This window comes from Juglans microcarpa x Juglans regia, chromosome 2D (assembly GCF_004785595.1).
Source record: "Juglans microcarpa x Juglans regia isolate MS1-56 chromosome 2D, Jm3101_v1.0, whole genome shotgun sequence".
Taxonomy (NCBI): domain Eukaryota; kingdom Viridiplantae; phylum Streptophyta; class Magnoliopsida; order Fagales; family Juglandaceae; genus Juglans; species Juglans microcarpa x Juglans regia.
This window is the reverse complement of record NC_054596.1, coordinates 20,472,735-20,494,349: the sequence shown is the minus strand read 5'-3', so window position 1 is coordinate 20,494,349 and position 21,615 is coordinate 20,472,735. Positions and strand designations below refer to the sequence as shown.

General features: G+C 36.3%; 1 protein-coding gene across 2 annotated transcripts; it reads left to right on the top strand.

Moving 5' to 3' along the window:
• The first annotated feature begins 2,209 nt into the window (after positions 1-2,209).
• LOC121248867 (probable protein phosphatase 2C 52) lies at positions 2,210-10,090 on the top strand. 2 transcript variants are annotated; one of them, XM_041147469.1, is made up of 6 exons: positions 2,210-2,417; positions 4,288-4,795; positions 4,879-5,226; positions 5,310-5,427; positions 5,520-5,743; positions 9,344-10,090. In XM_041147469.1, the coding sequence occupies exons 2-6, from the start codon at positions 4,547-4,549 to the stop codon at positions 9,821-9,823; spliced, it is 1,419 nt and encodes a 472-aa protein (XP_041003403.1). In that variant the 5' UTR covers positions 2,210-2,417; positions 4,288-4,546; the 3' UTR covers positions 9,824-10,090. The 2 variants fall into 2 exon arrangements, with proteins under 2 accessions (XP_041003403.1, XP_041003404.1); XM_041147470.1 differs by lacking the exon at positions 2,210-2,417 and adding an exon at positions 2,448-2,600.
• The last annotated feature ends 11,525 nt before the right edge of the window (positions 10,091-21,615 follow it).

Below are 21,615 nucleotides of genomic sequence, written 5' to 3'. Positions count from 1 at the left end.
GAGAATAAATTAACAAATATATTTAACGAAACATATAAAAATATCACAAAAAAAAAAAAAAATGAAAAGCATAAAGTAATATATTTAAACTAAAAAATATTTTAAACAGTCAGAATATTTAAAAACTAAAAAATAAGAGAAAAATAAAAAAAGTAAGAAGTAATATATTTTAAAATTGAAAAAGAAAATAAATTTCTATATAAACTAAAGGGGTTGCGTGGGCTATCTATGATTTATGTGCTTTTTATATTTAAACCGAGAAACCGGACCGATTTGGTTGGTCTGATTTTGAACCGGTTCGGTCTGAAACTGGTTCCTATATTATGAAAACCAGTCGAAACCAATTCGATTTCAGTTCTGTAGTTTCCAGAATCGGACCGGACAGGTTAGAAAAAATATATATATAAAAATTAATTTTATATATAATATATAATATATATAATATATAATTATATATCATATATGAAATAATTTCATATTATAATTTATAAATTATAACATAAAATGTTAATCTTAAATATGAACATTTACAATTTGTTTGATCATATGTTATTAATATAATTATATATAAGATAATATTAATATAATTTATAAAATAAAAGTTTAATCTTAAAGATAAAAATTTAATTGAACATATACTTTAAACATAATATATATTAAATTATTAATAACATTTTATCATAAGAAGTAACACTTTATTATATATTTTTTATATTTTAAAAAAAATCAAAAAATTGGATTGGACCGGACTGATTACACCCTGCCTATGATTTATGTGTTTTTAATACTTTTTTATGTCTGGTTATGCAGGTTTTAAAGTTTTTTTTTTGGAGTATATGCTTTTTTATTCTTTTGGTTTTGACTTATATTTATTTATTGGATTTCTCGATTATATTGCGGTAATTAATTTTTAAAGGCTTGGACGTTGATACACGTATGTACAACCATTTTAAATGAGCAGCAAAGCTAGAATTCCTTGAGAATCGTCTAGATAATAATACATTATTTAACAATTTGTTAATTTTATAATATTTTTATTTAATTTTTTCTCTTTTATTTTTTAAAACACAATAAACAATGGTAATTCAAACTATTTTTATTAAGATATTTTATTGTGTTTTGAAAAATGATAAATATATAACCATTTGTACAATTATATTTTAAATGAGGAGATTTTTATAAAATAACTTACAAAAATAACATTATTTTATATAAATATCATTATTTTAAAATATAACTGTATAAAAGATTACAATTTACAATTTATTTTAAAATAAAGGTTGACGAGAGGTTGAATTAGATGTTGTCCGAATAAAAATCTGGAGAGAGAGCTCCCAAAGAGTGTAGAGAAGTCTTTACTCACCGAGTTGTTAGATCATTCCACGTTAATAGTAGTATCAGCCTCCTTCATTCTTTAGAGTAACTAACTCATACTTACCTTATGCTAGTTTCACATTTTTTATGTCAATCAACCTCTTTCTTTTACTCTTGGCAATGAGATTTTGTTCATTTCATATCCAATACTATTTATAATTTATTTTATTAGTATTATTTTTAATATTTGATTACGTGATTTTAAATAATAAAAAATTATTTATTATATTTCATCTCTTAGCCAACCATTTGATGAAAGAATATGTCTTGTTTAGATGTAGAAATACTCTTAACTTATCTCATCTATTATTACAATTTTTCTAAATTTCTTTACAAAATATAATAAACAATTCAATATTTTCAAATCTTAAAACAATAATAATATTAAAAAATAATATTTTAATAATATTTTATTTAACTCATTTAAAACTATCTAATCTCATCTCACTATCCAAACCGTCATAAATGAAATTATTGTTTATCAAATAAAGAGTCAGGCTACTCTGCCGCTTAGAGTAGCCAGATCTACTTGACTGCATGTTATTTTTAAGTTTATTTTTTTATTTTTTTATTCATATTTTTTTAATATATTTAAAAAATACAAAACTTACATTTAAAATTATTTTTTTAATCACTAAATAAAAAAAAAAAAATTCCAAACAGTCAAGTAGAGCGGTACACTATATCATTGATTAGGAAGGCAAAGCAATTTTTTCCATCAGATAAAATAGTTAACAAGCAACCAAGTGTTGGATGGACGCGCCTTGAAGAAGGCAGTGGGCAGGTTCCTTTGTTGATATTATATCATTGATTTCTCCCGGGGATTGCACGGCTGTTCCTGCCCACAGTAAGCTGGCCAAATCTCTCTCCCTCTCCCTGTATTTCACTTTCTGCCCTGCTTTTCCCATTAATGCTCCACTCCACTACCTCCACCACCCCCCAGCTGCCCTGTATAATTTCTAATCAAACCCACATCTCTTCTTTCCTCTCTCTTTCTCCCTGCCATTCTGATCCCTATGTTGCAACTTGTCAAAACACCACAGGTAACCAACCTGCGGCTGCTAGTGCCCAAACTCCTACTTTTCAGTTCTACTTTAGCACTACCCTCGATCTTTCTCTTCCAGATCCCTCTTTCTTTCAAACTTTGCATGCATCTTCTTGCCATTCCACTCTTCGTTTCCTCTTTCCTTGATTTATTTTCTCTTTCGATGTTTTTTGATATTTAGGTACTTTCCATTATTGGTATGTGTGATTGCTTAATTTTATTGCTTGAGGTTTTCTACCTTGTCCCATAAGGTTATTTAGTGGCATTAGTAATGAGAGATCTGCGTGTGCAAGCAACTGCTTCTATGTTTCTTTCATTTTCGTTTTGGGTTGTAGTTTGGTGGAGGGGGAAAAATAACAGAGGAAAATAACACAAAATCAGTAATGTCTTGGATTTCATGTTTTCTCCTGCTTTAGTTTACCGAATGTGGAGCTTCGGCTCAGGCAGTCGGGTTCTGGGAGAAACTTTAAGGTTTTGAATTGCTTTGTTTTTTTGTACCTCACATTTTCTCAGAACAAAAACAGGAAAGCAGTCATCTTTGGTTACTCTATTTATTTTGTTATAGCAGTCATCTTTGGTTACTCTATTTATTTTGTTATGCTTTTAAAAATAATTAACGCGATATTAGCTTGATCTCTCACTCTCTGTTTCCGGGTTTTCTTGAGCATTTTCTGGGTAAACAAACGGCACACTAGCACTGTGTATCTAGTTTTGTTTATAATTTCTTTTAATGGTACAATTAAGAAACATTTACTTAGATCTCTTGTGCTCTTTCTCGGTTTTGTTCTTTGATACTATTTTGACAAAATTATACCTTTGTTTCGTCCTTTTCTGCTTTTCGGTCTTTGCCTTTATCTCTTTCGGGTTCTATCTCCAATGGGATTTCAAAATTTGCTTTTGCTCACTCTCTCTCTCTCTCTCTCTCTCTCTCTCTCTCTGTTAAAAAAGTCTCCACTGACCAGTCCACTGCGCCTTTGTTGCTGAGAACAAAGAGGGGAAAAAAGAAAAAGAAAAACTTTTTTTCTTATGGGTTTTCTCTTTTTGAAATTTGCCCGTATACCCATCACTTTTGTTTTGAAAAAAAAAAAAAAACCATGTAATTAAAATTTTTTATACTTAAAAGTACTTTCCTATATTTTATTAACTGCTAAACGGAGAATTTGAGTTTAAATATGAATTTTTTGTGAAATGTTTTCATGGAACGCAAAGTTTCTGTTCTTTGTTCTCTGTGTGCGGATGGCGGTGCTATTAATATTTTGAGCAGCAAAGGTAGAATTTCTTGAGAATCGCCTGGATAATCACTTTTCTTGTTTTTGTTCTTAGTTATTCGGAAGCGATACTAGTAGCAAACGCATTTTTCTTCATGTGCCTATGTGAGAGAGGTTGATAATTGTTCCTTCGACTCTTACGATAAGGAGTCTCTAGTGGCTTCTTGATTGTGCGTTTTTGTTGTCTTTTGAGATTCCATTGGCCTTGATTCCTTATTAATTAAAAGATAAGAAGCTGTTTTATAAAGTGGCCCCCCCCCCCCACACACACACACACACACACATATATATATATATCGTGTGTTCTTCGTTTGCTATTTTCGATGGCCTCAATACCTGTGATACGGAGTGAGTTTGTGGATTAAACTGCTATGAATTATGGCAACTTGTTTTGTATTATAATATTTAATCCTAGTGGAGCACAAACGATGAGGACAGCCTTTTTAAGTATATATTCGTTTTTCGTAATTCACATGGATGGAAGGCTTTTTAATACCATTTGTTTGAGTTGTTGAGTTTTCCATGTTGCAGCCGTTGCTTGGTTTTGTGACACTCTTGATTAAACTATTCAATAAACTAATATTTTCTCGTTTTGTTCAGTTGGTTTCAACATCGAGATACTCGTAACGTCCAACGAATTACTCGTTTGACTAGGATAAAATGAGGCCGGTTTTCAACATGGGAGGTTTAAAGTGGCTTGTGGCTTGACGTGTAGGAATCTTTTGGAGTTTGGCTGGTCGTTATCTCTTGTTTGACTATTCTTAATGATCTCAGAATTCCATGTGAGATCTGTTCTGGCAAAGCAAATCTTGTCAGCTTATTACATCTGATGTAACGCCATCTTTCTGGAGCTGAGGAAATGGGGGGTTGTGTTTCAACTAGTAGTCGAAGTACTTGCAGTAGCAGGAGCAATGGAGAGACAGTCTCACCCTCTTGTTTTTGCGGGCAAAAGAGAACGAGGAGAACGTTCTCTGATCATGTTGTTGGCCTGCAGCATTTACCATCCATACCAAGCCGGATTTTTATGAATGGAAAGAGCCGTACGTCTTGCATATTCACGCAGCAGGGCCGCAAGGGTATAAACCAGGATGCCATGATTGTTTGGGAAGTGAGTTTTGCTCCTTCAAATGTTAATGATATCTAATAATGCTTGGTGGGTTGGTTTCTTATTCTGGATTTGAGTTTCTGCAGGATTTCATCTCGGAAGATGTGATATTTTGTGGTGTCTTTGATGGACATGGTCCGCATGGCCATCTTGTTGCACGCAAAGTGAGGGATGCCCTGCCGGTAAAGCTATTATCATTCTTGCATTCTTGTCAGTCGAGACAGAATGGGTCGAATACAACTTGTTTCAAAGGGAATCTCAAGAGATCAGATGCTGGAGATTCAGAGAAGGATTGCTCACCGGAGGATAAATTGATTTCCACATGGAGAGAAACTTTCTTAAAGTCATACAAGGCTATGGACAAAGAGCTGAGGTCTCATCCAAATTTGGACTGCTTTTGTAGTGGTAGCACTGCCGTAACTTTAGTGAAACAGGTACACCTGAAATCACCATCCACTTACCCATGCTGGTCCTTATTCCACTAGTGTTTACTCTTCTTATTTGCTTCTATTCATAGGGGTCAAATCTTTTTATGGGATATATTGGGGATTCTCGAGCAATTATGGGATCTAAGGACAGCAATGATTCCTTGGTGGCAGTCCAGTTGACTGTTGATTTAAAGCCTGATTTACCAAGTATGCCCTATGTTATTCTGTTATGTTACTTTTCTCTAGTACGTGGTTGTTGTGTGCCTAATTCTTCTTTGGTGTGATTCAAATTCCTATAGGGGAGGCAGAAAGGATTAAACGGTGCAAGGGTAGGGTCTTTGCTTTGCAAGATGAACCTGAAGTGCCTAGGGTATGGTTGCCATTTGATGATGCACCTGGATTAGCAATGGCCCGAGCATTTGGGGATTTCTGTTTGAAGGAATATGGGGTGATCTCTATTCCTGAATTCTCTCACCGGATACTCACCGAGAGAGATCAGTTCATTGTTCTTGCTTCAGATGGGGTAAATTCTTCCTTCTCTGTTCCGTGCATTTGTTCTTTCCTTTCTCTTTTTCTTTTATGTTCTTTTACCAAATTTATTAATCTTAAATTCAATTGCTGTCCGGTTTGCAAAATCCATGGGCAAGGGTAAACCTATATATAATTTGCCATTTCTAAGTCTCCTTTATATGGTGGAAACTAGGAACTGCTAGCTCCCTTTTGCAATGTCTGGGAACCACGTCCTACAATGTCAATTCATAAAAAATAAAAAATAAAACATAAAAAATGACTCTCTGTACTAATAATCTGATGGAAATTAGAGATTTATGTTAGGTGTGTGAAATGGTTTCCAGAAATTAACATTCAAGCAACTGCAATAGAAAGAATCCTTCTGTGACATTTCACCAAACATGAATAGTTGGATGGACAAATTCTGGGGTAATGAGCTGACCACATTGGGAAATAACTGTCGGGTTGACCAGGTCATATTGTACGACTAGTTCCCTTCTTTGATGCTTATATACTTTATTCCTTTACCCTTATTTTATGTATGGCTTTTGCGACCTGAGTGACTGTGATCTGAAAATGAGTAGTTTGATGCTCTAGATCTGTTGGATGGCTTCATAAAGCGTCATGTTCAAACTATGTTGATTTATGTACATCTTTGCTCATAATGCATATTGATTTCAGATGTAAATTCTTCATAATACAGTCTGTTACCATAGTTGACAATGATCTGAGCTATAACATATTATCATCGACCTGGGCACATTTTTGTTATCAGTTATGATCTCAAAAGAAGCAGCATACCTATAAGATTGGGGGCATTGAATGGTTAAACACCAGTGCCTTTTAGTATTATGAATGGGTAGGCAAACGTGGTTGATTGTGTGGGTGTAGTCAGTCTGGTTCGGTTCTGAAAAAACCATACAAACCAGTTCAAATCGGTTTGCGTCAGTGCAGTTTGGTTTTTCAGGATTAGTCACTTTGGCCTTTGGATTTTGGCTTTAGATGGTTTTAATTTTTGGGCCCAATCGACAAAATAAAAATTAAAGCAAAAGCCTATTTCCAATTCAAGGCCCAATAGGCAACTTCTATTCTCCAATTAAAGTTTCCAATACAGAAAAAGTACAGAACTCAATTAAATAGAAAGAAGCAAAAACCATTAGGAACTCAAGTAGACATAAGGGCTGTAATAAAAAACCATGAAACTGATTGCACCCCAATTTATAGATAAATCATAATTGCACAAACTCAGCTATAAAAAAGAGAGATATTCCAAGGTTAGAACCAACTCAGGTAGTGCAGACCCAAGTACCCAACAGAAAGTGTAAGATTGAAATTTTACAACCGCAACTGAGATTTTGAATTCAACCAAAAGTAAAATATTAATATAAGTCAAACAGAAAGTTTATAACATAACAAAAGTATAAAACCAAAAAGAGAGCACAAGACTATGGTATACTTTGCCTTCACAAATCACAATCCCCTCAAAATCCTCAAGTCATCCAAGTCATCCATGCACAACTCCCACTTTGATGTAGTTGACATGTTGCTATCAAGAAGAAGAAGAAGAATCCCAATGAATATCCATCCATACATATATACAGACTATGTCTGATGCATACCAAAAATTTGACCAATTTAAGTTCCAAAACAAAACCTCTACAGCAGAGTATAAGTTACTCATGATATAGGCATGCAACAACGGAAGTGGAAACTTCAACTGAAATTTTGATATTAGGATCTCCAAATTCATTTCTTGAAGTCCATCAAAGATATGTTCACAGACATCTAAAACAAGAAAAATACAGCTCTTCATCCTTGATTTTATCATCGTTAGTCACACCAAATGATGTGATGCATTAAGTGATTTCATAGGTTAACCACTTAAATTAAGAGCCACTTAACATATGATCAGCTAATGTGGTCAAGGACAACAAATTTTTTATTGGTAATCAAGAATTCATTCATAAAAATAGGCAAAGCCCAAACACGGTGGGCTAAGGATAACAAAATTCTGGATGAAGAACTTCATTTCTCTTGAAACAATTGACTTGTAAAAATATATAATGTATGCATGCTCACCTCAATGATCGTCAATAGTGTCAGCAGGGGTTGTGAGGAACTTGCAACTTCCTCCACAAGTTTTATATACAAAAATTGACATATGCATATTTTAAGTTTTTTAAAACTGGAGATAAACTACTATGAAAAGGATCAAGAGCCCGGCGTGCCATACTAAATGCAAATTCAGAGGCAAACATAGATCATGGAATTGCAAGAGCATCTCATGCAACTTTTGAAAGCACGTGATATCTAATTGAGTTAATCTTTCACCAAGCCAATATGCCAAACGTCTTATGATCTTCCTTGCAATTTGCAGCTTGGTATCTATTTAATTTTGTTTTGCTTTTCAAAGAATTTGCAGACTCCAAATGTTTCTTGAGCTGGGCCATCCTCAATGCCCTCCCATCCTCTACTCTACTAGTTGTACCAGTAGTCACTTTGTCGGTTGATTGATTTGTGTTTTTGATTTTGTGCACCATAACTACCTTCTTCTTCATCTTGTATATATGCATATGCATTATTCAAGAGTTGAAAAGCATCTTTCAATTTCTTCATCAACAGTCACAAGAAAAGAAAAACAGAGCCCCAAAGTTAAAATTGTCACATTTGGGATAAATCCAATCTCCCTCATGAAAGCCATATGGCCCTGCATGTATTAACTGATGCTGTTTGCTAAGATGATTACAATCCCCACATGAAAGCAAGGACTATCACTTAAAATGTAGGTTTAAACTTAGTGGGGGTATCTTAATAAAGGAGATCTAAACCTACCTTTTAAGTGATAGTCCTTACTTTCGTATCCTAGTTTGTGTACCCAAACAGGTTTAATCTGGTATGTAATTGCGGCATGTGCCATGTGCCCTTGATTGAGAGTTCACTGGTATGACTAGAGAACTGCTAGGCCTAGAAAGATAATTACAAAAAACTACTTTGCAAATTGACGTGGCTTGATGCGGTATGCCAAGTTGTAAAACTGTTTATTGTATAGTAGATCTGATGTTTCACATTAAGTTTTGCGAGTTTGTAAACTTCCTTTTTATACATTTCTTGGTAGCTTCAGCATTGCTCTTATGATTAACTTTTGGATAATTTCTTTGCGTTTCCTTGATTTGTAGTCTTGGGAAAATAAGTTCTCAAATGCTCATCATGCTCCATTGTGTAATCTGCTTAAATTCTGTCACCCTTTCATTTATCAAGAAAATCTTATGAATACCTTATGGTAGAGGTAAGGATTTAATCCTTGGATGACTCCTTCAAGTGAAATATGGTATGTACAAGGATAGATTGCCAGGATAGATAGATGTACCAGCATAAATTCGAACCAAAGAGGATTTAAGACAGTTTTCCAAATTACATAAATTTGAAGTTGGTTATTGGAGAAAAAACATGCACGACTATGTGAATATTTTTATGTTTCTCATCTTTTAGGCCTTGTATCACATAAATGTTGGGTGATGTTTTAACTGTTGAAATCAATGCGCTTGTTTGTTTTTTTGTTTTGTGTTATTTGTTCCTTTTTTCTGTTGAACGTTCTAATTTGGTTTTATTATAGGTATGGGATGTCTTGAGCAATGAAGAGGTGGTTGAGATAGTATCGATGGCTCCAACCCGGTCATCAGCTGCAAGGATCCTGGTGGACTCAGCTGCACGGGAATGGAAACTAAAATACCCAACTTCGAAGATGGATGACTGTGCAGTGGTTTGCTTATTTTTGGATGGGAAAATGGATGCTGAATCTGATTATGATGAGCAAAACTTTTCTTCTGCAACTCTGCAGAGCAATCATTCCGGCAATGCCATTGAATCTGATGATGGGCAGAAGTCTGAGCCATCTTTGCAAAGGAACTTCACAGTCAGATCATCAGAAGAAAATGATACCTATGGACGACTACCTATTGAGGTCGAAGGAAATGAGGAAGCAGTAGCAGCTGAAGATCAGAATTGGTCAGGTTTGGAAGGGGTCACCCGAGTGAACTCGATTGTACAACTTCCTAGATTCTCTGATGAGAGGCCAAACCCTGAAACTTTGTGATTTCAGTTGAAGTGGAATGGGGCTGGTTCTGTTGTATTTTCTTGGTCTTTGCAACTTACAAAATCCAAGAAAATTTTCTGGGTTGGTGGCATTGTGACCAAGGTTTGTGGATGTAACATTAAAAGCCGCAATGTTTTGTTCTTTTGTATTGCCAAAAATTTAGTGGTCATCACTTTCATCAACGGAAATGTGAATCGGCAATGCTCCAGTTTCTGTAAAAATAATATCCAGTTTCATGAAGATATTTATATATGCGTTGTTGTAACACCACAATTGGCACAGTTATCCAGTTTTTCCGTCGTCTTTGAAACTCGAGACTTTCACCTAATTTTCTATCAATGTCTTTTTACCGACGTATCAATATATATATGGTGGACGTTTGAGAGAAGGAAAAAAAAGGCAAGAAAGGAAAACATTAAAAAAGCAAACCATAGAAAGAAAAAGGAAAACATAAACAAAATTTTAAAAACACGGTTCCACATGTCATGGGTGGTGGGAGATCTCCACTCTACCATCGACATTGATGGGGTGGTGGGAGCTTTCCATGTGGACGAGAAGGCATCTCCACCATTATGGGGGGATTTTGCCCACTATCGAGAAGTGAGGAAGGTCTATAACCTGCGACAAATATACTTTTGTTTTGAGGCAACTAAGAGCAAGTGCTCGAGGCAAGTAGTCCCCCCATCTTGTGATGGTGGCCCTTAGCTAGGGTAGATTTCCTTCATTGCACGGACGGTCTATCTTTAGTGGATTCTGTGATCTGCATCACCCCCTCGCGACTGAAATAGTTTAATTTCGGTAGTCTATTGTACATACTGTTTTTTATAAAATGGAAAATCTATATTTTGCATCTTCCATTTTCACATTAAACTATCACAAGTGACACATTACCCTCCGAAACTATCAAAACGTTGAAATTTACATTGCTCATTCAAATTTGACCGTCAAGATTGTATCGTGTCACCTATTTTTCTTCCATCTTATCTCTTAGGATTAGACAACACTTAGGGATGCTTGGGGAATGATATGAAATGGAAAATATGTGAATAGTAGTGAAATGATTTTAGATATTTTATTTTGGGATTTGAAAAAATTGAATGGATTTTTATGTTTTGTTTGGAAGGTTGGAAAAGTAATGATTAGGTAATGAGTAGATGAAAAAGTTGAATATTTGAAATTAAAAAGTATTTGTGCTTGAGAGATGTTTGAGAAAGAAATAGGATGGGATGAGATGAGATAAGATTGGATGAGATGAAACCATCCCATCTTCGAACCAACCCCTAACTATATATATATATATATATATATATATATATATATATAAATGGTTTTCATGAAGATGGTCCACATGCTTCCCATATCTACAAGATTAATTTGAGTAGTGCATTAAATAGATCATGTTTTCCTGGATATTTATGATCACTACCACTGCATATATAGTTTCTCCCACCTTTTTGTTTAGAAAAAGTTGACTATTGCAATGTGTTAGTTTTGATAATTTGAAGTCAAAATGTTAAAAAGCTCAGGAAATTAAAGATTTAACGTGTGTAAAGCACATGCGGACATTATGATTATGCCAACACGAAAGACAACTAAGAATGGCCAAGTTTCTCCAGTAAGATAAAGGTGCAAAATGTATAACATTCTTATTAGCAGGCATGCTTAGGTTGTACGGTATTTGTTACAAAAGAGAAATAGGTATTTGAGGTAGTATTAGCAGTGGTATTTGCAAGCATTGTTTCAGAAGGAACGTCTCTAGCTATATCTATACATGAAGGAGGGGTTCAGAGTACAAAACATTAGAAATCACAGCTCGGCAAAGCGTGTCATACGCAACTTCAAAATAATAGCACATCCGTTTACTTGAAGCCCCATGCTCACGTAACAGTTGGATTAAACCACCGCATTGGATGAAGAAAATCTACATGATGCTGTTTATTTGAGTATTCTTTATTGGTTAGTTTATGCAGTATTTTCACATCCAAGATATCAAAGCTGTACGTGAAACGTTAATTTTGAAGAAAGGTGTTGCTTCTATCAAGAAAGGTTGGAAGATCTATCGCATGCACTATTTTATTGTCATACCATAAGAGAGCACTAGAATAAGTATTTACCCGGATTGGAAGAACTGGACAGTAATAAGAATGTGATGGATATTGCACTGAGAGTTTAGGAGAAGGGCAGCATGGAAGACTTGGTAGTTCTTGGTGGCTTGGGGCAACTAGTATTGCAAAAATAAGATGGTGAATGATAAAATTGGTGTAGAGTCGAGGCAAGTAATTGAACATGCCTTATCTTTGCAGAAGATCCATAAGGAGCTTAAAACTCTTCCAAGCCCAAAGACACAGGCTTATTGCTGTTAGAAAGCAGCCCCCAAGATTGTTTGAAGTTGAATGTTGATAGACTTATGTTCTTTGATCATCACAAAGCACGGATTGGCGATATTCTTAGAGATTAGTTATGGCTGCCAGCAAAGTGAAAAATGAGTTGTAAGAAAGGAGCACCCATAGTGGGCACCCCTTTACCTCCTTTTGGGGTTATGAAGTGGCTTTTAAGCCACTTCATGAAGCTTGATGGCTGGCCCTTAATGGCCAGCTAAGGGGTTACACTAGAGAGGCTATTTACATAGTCTCTCCCCCTCTTTGGATGAGACACTTGCATCAAGAACGATCTCTCTCTCAAATGGTTCTCTCTAATCACGACATCTAGGCTGTGGAACGTGTGAGTATTGTTCTGGTATTACCACGTAGCACACTCCACCATCGATGTGAAGATTGTGGACAAACAACGACACTGGACAATCCGTGGAATAACCATACTAGATCTGAGATATTTCTTATGAGGTAATATCGTTTCCGCTGTGCATTCTGATCTAGTATTTCTAACATTGGTATCAGAGCCCAATCGGTTGTTCCCGATTTGTGTTTTTGATGTGCGCATTATAATTTCATTTACTGAAATATTTCTACTCGATGAGTTTTTTTTTTTTACTAATGAGTTGGCTGCCGTTACGGTGGTAGCGCCGTTGTGGAATGGCTGCAACCACCCTTTTGAATCAACAAGAACCCGTGCATGTGGAGTTCAGATGATCTAGACGCTGAGCCATGTGATCCAGGTGCTGCGAGCACTGCAGGAGGCAGCGACGCGCATTGAATGGGTGATGCGTCGTGTTCACTACGTCGGTGGGCTTGCGCACAGAGCAACGCGTGCACACCATGGTGGTGCTGCAATAGCCCGCGCACAGAGCATGGAACCTCCATTGTTTTTGGTGCAGCACGACAAGCACCGGTTGTTGCGTTTCCCATAATCCTGCATGGACAAGCAACACAGGTGCAACAGTGCACCCTGTACTGAGCTGAGCAGCAGGCCTCGTAGCAAGTAACACTGTTGTGCACACCAGGTGCGGCGAGCACCAAGTGCAGCGAGCACAAGGAGCCGCGCGCACCAGGTGCGGCGAGCACCAGTCAGCAGCGGAGGAAGTCAAGAGCCTCGCAGAGTGTCTGCCATGGAGGGAAGAGCCCCGTGCACTGGCTGATAGGGTGGCGAAGAGCATTGCCGCTTAAGGGCGTCGCCCATGGCGCAGCCTGCACAGCGCATCACACGCGGTTGTGTGATGCTGCCATGGTGTAGCGCTGTACACAGTGCAACCCACTGAATGGGGGTGGCGCTGCCATGGCTTGGAGGACCTTCAGTGTCTCGGTTAGATGCCAGCCACGCAGCAACCGGCGGCGGTTACAAGTGCTGCTTTAATTTTTTTTTCTTTTCCGTTTCCTAAAGAATAAACCTATACGGGTGAGAGGAACAAGATGAATAGTGATGACCTTTTGGTCAACTGTGGGCTTTTTTTTTTTTTTTTCTCTTTGTTTGTAAGAAAAAAAAAAATTATGCATACAAGCTTGGGCTTAGCTTGTTTATTTAAAAAAACCCTTTTGGGCTGTTGTTATATTTGTTTGGGCTAAAATGTTTTGGTCAATAAACAGATTTATTTTTTAAAATCTGGCCCATCTATGTTCTTGTATTTAAAATGCATCAGTCCATTTTTTTTAAAGGGCTACTGGCCAATTTGGGCGGTAAGCTTAGAAGACCTCAGCCCGCTCTACAGCTGGGCGTCCAAGGGGATGCGGCCCATTAGCTGTCTAAACATAGTGATTTTTTTTTTTTTTGACAAAATACTTGGGTGGTGTTTTGAACCCAAGACCTTACACACAAGGGCTATAAGCTCACCATTGGGTTAGAGCTTATTGTTAGTGTGTATGTTGATTTTATTTAGTAATTCAGTGTGTAGTTGTGGGCCATGCTTATGATGATGTCATGTTTTATCGCATTGATAGGCATTTTATTTTAAGTTATAAATTGCCTAGATTATTATTTTTTGGTGAATAATAATTATTTGGATGAAACGTGATGTGATCATTTTTGTACATGTATTGTGATTACATGTAAATGTATGAGCTTATTTTATCACTTGTATTGTTAGACTATTTTTTAGAACTGTCTTCAATTTTTTAGAATGTGATAAACTAGAGGATTAAGTAGCCCGAGTTTGATTTGTCCATGCTTATGATTGGCTTAAATTGATTTCTTCGATCTAAGAAGAAATTATTTTTGCATGAGACTAACTCAGTAGATTACTTATCCTAGTGGGAGTATGGTTGGGATTGATTTGGAATTAATCTCCTATACGATATAAATTTGCATGAAAATTAAGTTCAAAATTAATAATTAGACATTGAGGTGCAAGAGATGATTAGGAAGTTTAGCGAATTTTCGATCTTGCGACATGTATTAATTATTTTTGTTCTGACTTAGATTAACGCAATAAATTTCTTAGATCTGTCTGCAATTAGATGCGTATAGTTTAGTAACTTTGAGATAACCATGAAGAAAGCCTAGAGATTATTTATACGATTTAATCGTCACATTAATCTCCTCCATGAGCAGTAGTTGGAAACAAATAAAGATTATTACGAGTGTCATATAGTCTTAGACCATCATTATTGTGAAACCTCTTAAAGGTCTAGAATAAAATTAGAAGTGCGCGTGGGACGCATGCACTACAATTTTTCATAGAAGTTGATACGATCAACTGTCAAATAGAGCTAAATCACTATTTTGCCTTTGAATCTTGTGGGTTATAACAAAAGTTGCATGTTGTTTTTGTAACGCAAAGATTGATTGCTCCTATATTTTGAGGTTGAGCATTATAATCTTGAAGCAACTTAGATTACTCACAGATAAGAACATGCTCTCTAAAACTTGCTAGTATGTCTGGCGAGTAAGGATATTAAAATCTAAGTGTGCAAGCGTGTTGAGGACATTCTCGATTGGCACATTCATTTTTAAGGTTTTATCAGTGCATCTCACTGTGGTATTAGTACTGATAATCTTGCTCAAGTTTTATTTCTCTCTAGCAAGAACAAATAGATTCTTGCAGAAATATGAACTTAGGAGCACCCCTTGAGAGTAATACCAAGCACCTTGGAGGTTTGCTTGGTAACTGTGGCAAAAGTCTGAATGATTAGGTATGACTTAAATTAAGCCTAAAAATCTTGCTCGTGGTTGCACTGATGCAAGATAGGTTTTAGGTTAAAATAATTTCTCGTAAATTTTTTCTTTTCTCTCCTATAGTGGATTGGAGAATATGAAAATATTGAGTAAGTGAGAAATGGAGATATATTGCTAGTTAGCGACTAAAACGTCACACACTGCATTTTTTGCACAAAGTGATATTTTTAGTGCTTTTAATGCGATAATAAAGAAGTCTATACCTAATATGATTTAAGACTCATTGAGTGATGTTAGTAAGAATTTCTAGAGGTTTAGAAGTTGGATGGTCACTCATTGACTCAGTGATATTATTTCTCGGGTGGGGAAATGATATATTAAAATATGTCATGGAGGCATAGGATGATGGGTGTGAAGCTTGAGAAATTGAAGATTTTATCGCTATGAGATCCCTCTCCTTTGTTTAGAAGAGTCAAAGAGAAAAGGCAATATGAGTATTTTCTATGTGAAAGTTCCTATACATGCACTCTAAGGACTTAGATAATAAAAATATTGTTTCATCATATAAATGCGATCCAAATTTTTTTTTTAGGAAAATATATTTTTCAGTTAAAATATTTTTCAAAATCGCAATCGTATGAGTTATATGAGGAGAACAATTATCTCGCAGTTTATTGACTTGCTGAAAATGGTGTTATGGCGCAAAGCAGTTGTTACATCACACTTGGGTTGATGTAATATGGGGTTGCGGCCGTAATTCTTATTTGTCGTCCTTAGATCGTGTTCATTCGCTTTTGAGAAAGGCTGAATGATTATTTTGTGCAAACGTGAATTCTATTAAAAATTGAGAAGATCTAAGCTTGATCATTTTTTGGTTGAGTCAAGAAAATTACTTGTATTTTCGGCGAGGGTGGGGAATTGTGGATTTTTTGTAACACTTATTTTTGGAAAGAATATTTTCATCATGTTTCATTCCACATTACCTTAACCCAAATATTTTCAAAATTCTTTTTATATAAGATCACCGAAAATAGTGGGAGTAATTCAATAGCTAGTGGGAGTATACATTTGAGTTAAGGTGTACCATTAGTGATAGTGACTCCCAAAAGTTATAGAATATAAGGATCCTCTTAAATAGCGTGGTAGCTTTATATCAATATTCTCTCGTCGTTTAGAGATTAGAAGAGAATATTTGTAATATCGCTTCGCTAAAGGTATTGAATTCACATAGTATGAATCCCAACATAGAATCTTAGAATTGCTTCACTTATATGATCCAACCTGGGGTTGTTGATCTAATTGAAAAAGGAAAAGTGGAGTTGATAGAGGTATAGATCCATCTCTTGGCACTAATTGAGTTGCATTTAGATAGCTATTGATTGCATATTTATTGAAACTTTTCTTGAAGGTGTTAAATAACTGATTCTCATAGGAGAATTAGATGGTTAGCTTTTTTTATATTTAGGCATGAAGTACTTTGAGCGCATGATTGTTGCTAGTACTATTTTTGGTACTGAAAGCGAATGAATGTTGCTGGTGCTGTTTATATACGGCCTAAACAAACCATCTATTCAAAGATACCCAATGTACCTAGTCTTTTTTTTATTAAACGACATATTGAATAAAATGTGGTTCTTTGAACGCTGTTGACAATATTAGAAAAGTATCATCATAAGAGATATTGCGAACTGATTGTCTTAAATAATTAATTGTCGCCTAATAATAGGTTTTTCATACTATGAGGTGATGGACATGGATTTGTGAAAAGTAGCTCAGGCTTCATGTCTTGTGTGACTGTTTATAAGAAAAACAGTTTTTAGGAGCTCTTGTTCAAAATCCATAGACAGTTAATGAGATGGAAAATACTAAAGAATCTAGTTTTGCCTATACTGTTTGGTGTTTCCATTATGGTTTGCTCATGGGAGCTAGAGGTTAAGATTTTGTTAGAGGGTAAATATGGCTTACTTTGTTAAGTGAGTTTGTGATGCGATTGTTGTTAAAAGTAATGACTAGACTATTATGATTGTCTTTGGGGGAAAGGCCCTAATCGCTTTACCCTTAGTGAAAAATAAATTATGGTTATCTCACATGCTTTTGTTGAGTGCAAGAGATTTATATGAAACCTTGAAGTCGTAAATTAAGTTTGCTGAATAACATTTGTGGTCACCTTGTAGATTCTTAAAAATCGCAGTTAGACTTGCTGACTAGAATCTACGGCTTATATTGTGAGTCTGACCTAAATGAGATTCGCGATGAGTCATCACTGACTTCATGGTTGTGCAAAGGACTTTTACATGTAAAAGCTGAGTCTCTTGGTAGGAGCATGTTTTGGAAAGTTACTACACATTAGAATGCGCATGGAGAGAAATGGTCATTAAACACCACTTGAGAGTTGTGGTTTAATAATTTGTTGTTGACCATGTGATTTCTCTGTACCTCACGGTATTGCTCGTCATGCACATGATACTGATGTGTTCTATAATCATGTGGCGTGATTGGAAGCATTTTTGGTAAGCACACACATTCACCATAAATTTAGGAGTTATAGTGAAAAAGGTATGTCGACAAGCTTAGATTGGCTCACTCACATGAGCGATCGCCTTTGGCGCTACAAAGAGGTAGCGAGCAAAGATGAGATAATGTGTCACTCGTTACTTGTCCAAAGATGGATAAGTTGTAAGACACAAAATATATGTCATCTTAGTGGGAGCTAAGATGAGGTCCATCATATTTAAAAGGACCGTGCATGGTTGCCCACAATCCCTGTAGCTTGTGGTTTAACCAGATGCGAGATCCTTTTTAGCGCTTTGGATAACGAGCAAATGAAGGAACTCGGGTTAGCCGTTGAGATGGCAACTAGACTAAGATTTGTACGGTGTATTGAGATTAGATATACGTTCTTTCTTCGGAAAGAGAAATCCACCGTAACATGTATTTCATACTACATGTGCTTTTGCGACCAACAATAGAGGTGAGTGAATGGTTCCCTGCTTCCTCACCGTGTGAGTCCTATAGGTCATAATTGATGACCTTAGTTTATTTATACCCTTAGGAGACCTTTGACTATGTCACGAGGTTGATGTTTTAGTGTTTGCTACTTTGGCATGTTATCTATGGCCATGTATGATGCGGTCTAAAGAGGCATTGCTGAGAAAGCGACTGGACTAAAACTAAATGACAAGAGTGCGAAGGGAAGACTATTTGGTAACACATTGATAATGGTGTGTACTCATTGCCGGCAAGTTATGTTGCTTCTTGGGAGTTGCAATATAGCTGTGAGTACATCATGTTTTATGGAGATTGAGCATTGCTCTGAGTCATTTGGACTTGAGAGGGATTAGAGATGATTAGTCTAATGTGACCAAATGAGTCGGGGCATAACGAGACATTTTTAGGGATGTTGTTATGCTGGTCTTTTCTCGGAGAGATTTGGTATAGTGCTCCCATTTTTCTTTTACAGTTGTGCTCGATGATCGCACGGCCTATTTTCCAGTATGAACAAGATTGAGAACATATTGAGGGATGCAGACCTGGGGTCTTGCCCACTATGTGTGAGTGGGAGATGTAAGAAAGGGGCACCCATAGTGGGCACCCCTTCACCTCCTCTAGGGGGTTATGAAGTGGCTCTTAAGTCACTTCATGAGGCTTGATGGCTGGCCCTCAATGGCCAGCCAGGGGGTTACACTAGAGAGGCTATTTACATAGTCTCTCCCCCTCTTTGGATGAGACACTTGCATCAAGAACGATCTCTCTCTCAAATGGTTCTCTCTAATCACGACATCTAGGCTGTGGAACGTGTGAGTGTTGTTCTGGTATTACCACGTAGCACACTCCACCATCGATGTGAAGATTGTGGACAAACAACGACACTGGAGAATCCGTGGAATAACCGTACTAGATCTGAGATATTTCCTATGAGGTAATATTGCTTCCGCTGTGCATTCTGATCTAGTATTTCTAACAGAAGTTAATGATCCAAAATCTATTGAATTATTAGTAATGTTCAGAGGCTTTCAACTTTGTGTCAACATGGGCATTATTGAGTTTATTCTTGAAAGTGACTGTTTGCAGAAAAACCTTCATCAATTCTAGAGAACTTGCTAAGAGAAAACAAAGAACCTGATGAAGTTGTTTAGAGGTTGTCAAGTTCAACATATCAATCGACTAGGAAATGAGGTAGCTCATAAGCTGGCCCGCTATACTTGGAATATAGAAAGCATTGAAATGTGGTGGGATTATGTTTCAAATTCTATTTCTCACGTTGTATGGATTGATAAAATTTTGTAATATTTCTCATCAATGATATTTTTTTCCCATTAAAAACAAAGATGTCAAAGTTGTAAAGAAAACAATGTTTTGTAATGATCTCTCCTTATAGAGAGTGTTTCTAGTTTGTCTTATTAGATTATTGGAATGTTATAGTTTACCATGATTTATACAAGGAGGAAGTAGAACAGAGTGCATATGGCAAGGGTAAAATTGGAGAACAGTCCAACGGTAAAGAGCATATATGTCGTGATTTAAGGTTGCTGCATTAGGAAGCTTGCATGCCATTGGGTTGCAATCATCGAGGATTTTATTCAATAATTGCCGCTTGGTTTGTAAACTTTCAACCGTTGGCTTGAGGTTGACTATTATTTTCAATACCCCCTGCAAATTGAACCGATGAATGAGGTTGAGTTAGGGACGTAATTGAGCAAGAGTAAAACAAGTAAAGGGTTTTGTGAAAATATCAGCATTTTGAAGAAGCCCGAGTGCGACCTGTTCTCAATCATAGTGATAATCAACCTCAATATGTTTACTGTGAGCATGGAGCATAGGGTTGTAAGTTAGATGAAGGGCACTAAGATTGTCACAAAACAAAGTAGGTGCTTTTGGTAGTCTAACCAAGATCACGAAGAAGTGAGGCGAGCCAAGTCAGTTCAGTAGCAGTATAGGCCATTGCATGGTATTCAGTTTCAGTGCTGGATCTTGATATTGTACTTTATTTTTTTGGCACACCAAGAGACGCAATTGTTGCCAAGAAATGTGCAGAAACTAGTGGTGGAGTGGCGAGTCTCAGGGCATCCTACCCAATCAGCGTCATAAAAAGGCATATAATTCTAGAGTGAGTTGGAGTGTAATTCAATGCCAAAGTTAGTTGTTCCTTGAAGAGCACCAACAATACTCCGATAATGTGACGGATCAGAGTATGGATTTGTGCTGGCAGAGTCTTTAGTTTTCTGAGACATAGGAGTTGACACTAGTTGACAGTCTTTCATCTAAGCACGAAGAATAATATCTCAAATGTATTTGGTCTGAGAAAGCAATAAACCGTTAGTCGTATTAGTTACTTGAATGCCAAGGAAATAATGTAAAGGTCATAAATCTTTCATAGCAAACTCATGATTGAGAGCAAGAATAAAATCATTACGTGAATTTGGATTAAAACTAGTAAGGATAAGAAATGTTGCAAAAGAATAAAATCATATAAATATTGAGGGATCGGAAATGTTGCAAAAGAACCCAAAATCTAAAAGAAATGTACTAAATGATCAAACCATGCATGAAACGCCTACTTTAGGCCATAAATAGCTCAATGTAACTTGCAAACACGATTAGGAAAGTCCTTGTGAATAAAACTAAAGGGTTGTTCCATAAAAACAGATTCATTCAAAAAAAATGTAAAAATACACTTTTGACATCTAATTGGAAAATATCCCATTTTCGAACTAATGCGACGTAAGGATAGTACGAATAGTTCTTGGTTTGATGACGGGGGATAAGGTTTCTGAGTAATCAGCTCAATCAACTTGATAATCTTTTGCCACTAATCGAGCTTTAAGGCGGTCAAAGGAGCCATCTGCTTTGAATTTGGTTTTAAAAACCCATTTACTACCAATGATGTGCAAGTCGGAGGGAACTAAATTCCATATATTATTTTTGTGAAGAACGTCTAATTCATCGTTCATAGCTTGGAGCTAGCCTTCATGCTTGAGGGCAGAATAGAAGGTCTTAGGTTCATGGGGAATGGGTAAAACATCATGAAGGTGAGCTTATTTGGGATTTGGTTTATGTATACCCATTTTAGACCGAGTGAGAATAGGGCAACGAGGTGTTTCAGGTGTCAACTGAAAATGTGTGGGAGGCTCAGGTGATGGATCAAAAGGGGTTGATGATGTGCATGAGAAGAAGGGATGTTATTGCTTGACGGTGCCATGTGTATTATGAAAAGTCTTGTCTTGGGAACTTGCATGTGGAGGGTTGTTAGAGCATTCACAATGGTTTATTTATCTTATCCTTTAAAA

Coding starts and splice junctions, on each gene's coding strand:
- LOC121248867 (XM_041147469.1), top strand. CDS start 4,547: ATGGGGGGTTGTGTTTCAACTAGTAGTCGAAGTACTTGCAGTAGCAGG. Junction 4,796..4,878: donor ATGCCATGATTGTTTGGGAA/GTGAGTTTTGCT, acceptor GAGTTTCTGCAG/GATTTCATCTCGGAAGATGT. Junction 5,428..5,519: donor TTTAAAGCCTGATTTACCAA/GTATGCCCTATG, acceptor AAATTCCTATAG/GGGAGGCAGAAAGGATTAAA.